The 6,864-nt window shown below is 47.6% G+C and overlaps 1 protein-coding gene across 1 annotated transcript; it reads left to right on the top strand.

The window, feature by feature from the left end:
• Positions 1 to 803: 803 nt before the first annotated feature.
• Igfbp1 (insulin like growth factor binding protein 1) lies at positions 804 to 5,252 on the top strand. The gene is made up of 4 exons (XM_008842187.3): positions 804 to 1,364; positions 2,692 to 2,876; positions 3,627 to 3,755; positions 4,567 to 5,252. Exons 1-4 carry the CDS (start codon positions 992 to 994, stop codon positions 4,696 to 4,698), a joined length of 819 nt encoding a protein of 272 aa, XP_008840409.1. The 5' UTR covers positions 804 to 991; the 3' UTR covers positions 4,699 to 5,252.
• Positions 5,253 to 6,864: the final 1,612 nt, after the last annotated feature.

The raw sequence follows: 6,864 nt of genomic DNA, 5'->3' as shown, positions 1-6,864 counted from the left end.
AGCCCTGAGTCTGTATCTGGATCAGGAGGGAAGGTGGGTGGGAGGAGAAATCTAGGCCTGGGGGAACACAGGAGAGGGCTAGGGGACAGGGAGGGGGGGGGGAGCTCTCCTGATCAGTTTCCTCTGGAAGGTTAGGAGAGGGGTACCAGTGTGAGCTCCATTTCTGATTTTCTTTAAAGGCACCCAAAGTTTCTCTTGTGATAAAAGAGAATAAAAAAATGGCACAGAGAAAGCTTTTGTATTTGATTTCTGATCAAAATCTGACCTAAGCCAGAACATTAGAGTGTCAGAGAGCTTGGGTTTGATTCCACTGCCAAACAGTGTCCCAAGGCCCTGAGGCTTTCTCTTCTTTGCAGGTGAAGGTATTCTCTTGGGAGAAGCAGTTGTGGGCTTTGCCACAGAGAATCCCACTCCTACCACACTCCTTGGGGGCTTGAAGCCACCTTGAAGCCACCTTAGCCTCACCTGTCCTTCCTCACCCTGGGCTTTGGTCTCTTAGGCTTTCCCTGAGTCCAGGTGAAGAGCTTGACCAGCTATGCCTTTGATGCCCTTGAACGAAAACAAGTGCCTTGACTGCCAGCTTGCTGTTAGAATTGGACTTTAGTTCCAGGCCTGACCCCAACACAACAGGACAAACATAGTAAGAAACTTGATCCGTTTACCCTCCTTCCACCCACGGTTTGCTCAGAGCTTAGGAGCAAAACAAACTTATTTTGAACACTGGGATCCTAGCACGCTGCCCTGACAATCATTAACCTTCTTGTCCAAGCGCCACGCTGCCAGCCCTTCATAAGGCGCTGGATGCACCCAGCCAAACATCGTCCACTGCCGGCCAACACACACTTAGCAAGCACTGGACAGCACACCACAGCCACCTCCGGAGAGAGCTGTGTCCACTGTGCCACCACCACCTGCCCAGGGAGCTGCGACCACCGTGCCACTGCCACCTGCCCAGAGAGCCTCATCTACTGCTTGTCGCCACCCCATTGCTATGCCTGAGTTCCCAGCGGTTGCTCCCTGGCCATTTCTATTCCTCCTAGCTTTCCAGGTCTACGTGGCCACTGGAGCTACCCAGCCATGGCATTGTGCTCCTTGCTCCGCTGAGAGGCTGGCACTCTGTCCACCCGTGCCTGCCTCATGCCCTGAGATCTCCCGGCCTGCTGGTTGTGGCTGTTGCCCCATGTGTGCCCTGCCGTTGGGTGCCGCCTGCGGTGTGGCCACTGCGCGCTGCGCCCGTGGACTCAGCTGCCGTGCACTGCCCGGGGAGCCTCGGCCCCTGCACGCTCTCACCCGTGGCCAGGGTGCCTGTGTGATGGAGCCTGCGGTCCCCGCCACGGGCACCACGTCCAGCTCGGAGCACAAAGGTATTGAAACTCCCCCTCCCCCATCTCTCTGCTGGGACACTTGTCTCCGGGGGCCCCCCTCCCTACAAAGGGGATGAGAAAAACTCCAGACCCAGACCTTGCAGCTGTGGTCTGTAAAAGAGCTGCAGTCACCCAGCGAGGTGGATCATTCTTGATCCTGGGGAAAAATGTCCCAGGAGGGGTGGTCCAAGGGCACAGTGCTTAGTGGAGGGTTGGGAGAAGTGCCTGTAACAGGTACTGGCCCTCACTTTACCTCTGAGACCCAGAGGAAGGAGCAACCAGGTGGGTGGGCTGCTAACCCAAGGTCTTTGGTAGTTCCAGTGGCTGGTGAGTCCAGGAAAGTTTGAGATGGGATCCCTCCCCCTGCTCCCAGGAGGTGTTTGGAATGTTCTTTGTAGCATATATCCTGCAATACAGTATGTGCTTTCCAGATGTTTACAGAACATAATGTGAAAATTAGGCAAAAAAAACTTCACCTCCATTCATGGCCATAGACAAACAATGTTTGATCTGTATGTAGCCTGCTTAGAATTTGACAATCAGGCTCTTTCCTGAATTTAGATAGTGATTTGTTTGTAGTAGGAAGCTTGGGAAATGCCTCTTCCTCCCCTCCCGACCTTGTCTCATCTGGCCTGCTTGTATGTCCTGTGAGGGTGTGGAGGAGCCTTAAGTTTCCATACCCTGAAAGGAATCTTTATGGCAAGCATGTGACCCTTGGAAGGATGGTTTGCAAGGTTTGCTCTGCCCTTCCAAGTAAATGAAATTAGAGCCATCTCATTGGTCCTCAGACATGGACTTCCCCTGAGTGGGGTGGGCAAGGTGTCTAACTATGTTTTCCTCTTAGGAGGTTGTAAAGAGGTGATTAACATGTGGGAAAGAAGAAATCTCAGAAGAGAGGAGGATGGTGGTCTGGGTCAGGAAGGCTGCACTCTAGACCTTGTTTCTAACTGAATTGCCCCTTTTCCTAGGGTCTTACTGAACTCATTTTGTGGAGTAGAGATCTGAAGGGCCAAGTCTTACCACTAATGGGCTCAGGAATTGACTCTAGTGGTATCTTCAGGGTTATATCCCTGCCCCCTAGAGTCTGATGCTGTTCCCTCTGCCCCCTGAGAAGTGAAATCACAGGGTGTCCCTGCCTCACTCTGAAACACACTGTTTTCCAGAATAGAATTAGTATTGCTGTTGGCTCATCATTGGTCTCGAAAGCCATTGGTGAAAAAAGGTCCAATTTCACCTGACCATTGCAGGCTGGTTTTGAGGGAAGGAAGTAACCGCACAGGAGCAGAGGATCTAGGGGGATCATGGGTCCATGGTGCTTACTTTTCAGAGACAAAGGCTGCTGTGGCCCCTGAGGATGAGCCGTCTGAGAGCCCAGAGATGACAGAGGAGCAGCTGCTGGAGAGTTTCCACTTGATGGCTCCCTCCAGTGAGGACCGGCCCATCCTGTGGAATGCTATCAGCACCTACAACAGCTTGAGGGCCCGAGAGGACACCAACATCAAGAAATGGAAGGTGAGATGCTGCAGGTGGACCTTTAGTTGATCTCTAAGGTGTCAGACTAGATAGTTTCTAAAGGGTACTGAATTATAGCACGTGAAGCAGAGCACAGGTCCCAACCCTGTCCCTGCTATAATTTACCTTTTAAAAAATATGGTAAATATATGTAGAAGAAATTAACTATTTTAACTATCAGTTTCTTAGTCACCAAGTACATTTAACAATGATCACCTCCAACCATTCACAATTTTTTCATCCTCCAACACTTAATCCATTAAGAATTTCTCTAACTAATGGTTGAAATTCTACCACTTGGGGGCGACAGACAACCAAAGTTTGAGAGATTTAAGTTATGAAGGGCAGAAGGAAAGAAAAATGAGCACACCATAACCTTACACACCCAGAAAAGTGAAAGAGTGAGTATTTTTTTAGGGGACTAAGCCCATTTTTGCTAGTGTGCAAGTCTCGCAATTATTAGAAAGAGTCAGGAGGTGTTTTATGCATTGGCTAAGGAGGTGTGCAGAAAATGTTGTCCACTGAGGGTGAAGGTACTGTCCCCATCTTTATCCTAACAGTTGAAGACTGAAAACAACCTGTGCCACTCATAGATGGGAAAAGGAAGCCCAGGAAGGGCACGTGATTGGACAGATGGCCCCAGAATGCCATGGCTAGGTGGTAGGGTTGTGCCCGCTCTGTGTTAGTCACTGTCCAAAATGTTAGTTCACTGTCGCTTATATTCATCCAAATATCAAACTATTCTTTTAGGAGCCCTGCCAGCGAGAACTCTACAAAGTTCTAGAGAGATTAGCCAAGGCCCAACAGAAAGCAGGAGATGAAATCTACAAATTTTACCTACCAAACTGCAACAAGAATGGGTTTTATCACAGCAAACAGGTAGGTAGTCTTGCTACTGTGTGCTCTTTATGCCTGTAAAGACATAGTTTTCAAGGCAAATGATTCATAGATCCACATACACACCACCAATGACCTTCGTAAGTGAGATTCCCCTGCCTCCCCCACCCCGCCCCATGTAGGAACCAGGAGAAGCTAGTCCCCATGCAGATATAGTGTGATAGGCACCTCAGCCAGTAGAAGAGCTCCTCTTAGGCCCTGACTCTGGGACTAAGCATCAGCACTATCACTCAGCAAGCAACAGAAATGGGAGCTCCCACCTGCTGACACTCAGGTTTCAATTCTTTTCCTACAACCAGAGGAACGGATTTCAACTTAGGAGACAGACATCTTACTTTCTTTCTCCCCACAAAGAAAACCAAACCCTATAATAAAATACAGTAAGTTTTGTGGCATACCCAGTAATGAATGAGATGCGAAAAATCAAGACTTACTTCTGAGTAGCCTGTAGAACTCAGAGAAGCACAAATTCTGAGAATTTACTGGAGAAGCCTGAAGCCTAGGCCCTGCTATATATCAGATGTGGTTCATGAATGAGACCTATTGCTATACTCTTTTCCTAACAGTGCCACGAAGCAGATAGTGGTCAAAACACTGGACCAATGAACAAACATATGAGGTCTTTACACGTGCCACACAGCCAATGTCTCTGTTTTATGATGACAACCAGAAAGGCTTTGGCGTTGCTGTGTCTTAGCTAGTGGATGGCTGTGCAGTGCCTTGGCTGTACTAAGGGAAGGGCTGGTCAAAGCTCTACCTCCTGCTGCTCTTGACCTTGGTCCTGTCTTTGCAGTGCGAGACATCCCTGGATGGAGAGGCAGGACTCTGCTGGTGTGTCTACCCTTGGAGTGGGAAGAAGATCCCAGGGTCCTTGGAGATGAGAGGAGACCCCAACTGCCACCAGTATTTTAATGTACAAAACTAAAAAGAGATACTGTATATGCTCTCTAACACAAGATATTTAAGTATATAGTATATTTATACTCTGGAACACACACTTTTTATATATGTGTATATGTATATATCTAGGAACTTTATTTTATATATCACATATTGCTTGATATATAAGGCAGGTTTATATTTATTCACTGTAAGTTTATTTTTCTACACATTTGTGCTATATTAATTTATATATCATGAAACACTTTTCATCACCAAATGTGTAAATACTTGCATTTCAGCTTGTTAAAAGTTCTTGCTTCTTTTTTTTAAAGAGCACAGAGTGATACTATCTAGAAAGCACAGAAAGAAATACAAGGCAGAGATTTTTCACGTAGCTTAAAGGAGGGCAGTTAAGCTGTGTTTCAGGATGATTTACGCTGTGTATCCCACATATCTGTACCTGATGTCAATTTGTAAGAGAAATTAACATGTTGATTATGTAATCAAAGCTAGATGTGCTGGTATTGTTGATATGTGTGGAAATGTGCATTGATACACTGTTGAACACACATTTGGAATAAATATTCTACCTCGAAATGTTCTTGTCCTGTGTCATTGGAGCGGCACCTCTGCTCCTGCAATCCCTTTGTCTTTCTCCCTCCCTTGACTTGTTGTTTGTGCCTTGGGACTAGAAAGTGTGATAGTCAGGATCTCCCCAGCCCCCATCTATAGAGCATCTGGTCCTGACACCTTGTGCCTCCCATTTCCAAGCTTGTGCCTACCATTTCCAAGTAGCATCAGGCCTCTGCCTGGGCCATACCGGAGGTCCCCTTTCCTCTCTCAGCCAGTTGCCTTTCTCCCCAAGGCCCTCACTTTCTCCTCCTCCTCAATATGCCTAAATTTGTCAATAGAGACACAGGAAAGTGATCACTGGATTGCTTCTGTTTTGCTTTGGGTTTTTGAGACAGGATCTCATTCTATAGCCCAGGCTGACCTAGAACTCATGGCGATCCTCCTGTCTCAGCCTCCCAAGTGTTCAGAGGACAGGCATGAATCACCATGTCCAGCTGTTGGATTGCTTTGTTCTCTAGCTTTCTCTTCCCTGGCCTCCTCACCCTGTCAGACCCACCATTTCGCCCACCTTCTCCAGCACCCTCACAGCTGGCGCACATCACATCCTCCTCTCTAATTTTTGGGCCACAATTCTGACCACACTGGTCTTCCCTGCTCCCTACATTGCTTCTTGCTTATAGTGGAATCACTTGATTTTTCAAATACTGCCTGGTGCTTGCCCCTTCCCTTGGACTGCTCTTGACCTCTCTGCCCATCTTACCATATCATTTTGTCCATTCCAAATGATCCTACCCAAGCTGCTTGGCTGCCTCCAGCTCTGCCTACTGATATCTTATAGGGAAGCCAAGGGCTCTCCTCCCTGCAGGCCACCTCCCCAAATGCTATGGTTTATATTCTCATCTCTTGCCTAGTGCACCTGGTCAGTGGTCTCTCGGTCAGCCAGGCCCTTCTCGAGGCTCTAGCCCTTTATCTGTGGTGTCCTCCTAACCCTTCCAATCCATGGCTGCTGTCTTCTCTGCTGAGCTCAGTGGTCAGACTCCTCATTAAGGTACAGAAACTGCATTTAGGACAAAGCTAAGGGTATGGGTCCTTCAAGGCCTCAGGAGTAGGAGCTTTGTTTCACTGATGTAAATTAAGCACAATTTCTGGTAGACTTAGGCTGAGACTCTCAGGGCCAACCTAGGGAAAGGTGATGCACCGTTACAGACACACCCAGGCTTATGTTTAGCTAAATCTCTAGGCACCCCAGGACTCAGTCTGTTGATTCATAAAACTAGTCATTAAGAGTCCACTCCACAGCAACTTGGCACCATGTCCATCTCCTCAAATCATACTTAATCTCCAAAAAAAGGCAAAATCAGGTCATAATTCATAGCTTGATACAATGATCTCATGTTCAACCGAAAGTGTGCTAAGCCTTTCCCCAGAGGAGGAAGCAAAGCCCTGAGTGGTGCTCACTCCTGCCTGGATATTGTGTTGCTTAAATACTAGAGTGAAACATCAACAAACTCAAATACACGATAAAGTCAATCTAGTTCTCCAATTTTTCATCTAGTCTGGCTGGCCAGAAATCCCTAGCAGTCCTACTGTCTCCACCCATTCTAGTTTTCTATTAAGCTGCTGATATGGTCCTCAT

Source organism: Nannospalax galili, unplaced genomic scaffold (genome assembly GCF_000622305.1).
Source record: "Nannospalax galili isolate Female #2095 unplaced genomic scaffold, S.galili_v1.0 scaffold321, whole genome shotgun sequence".
NCBI lineage: Eukaryota > Metazoa > Chordata > Mammalia > Rodentia > Spalacidae > Nannospalax > Nannospalax galili.
The sequence above is the reverse complement of the archived record's forward strand: the minus strand, read 5'-3'. Positions and strand labels throughout refer to the sequence as shown.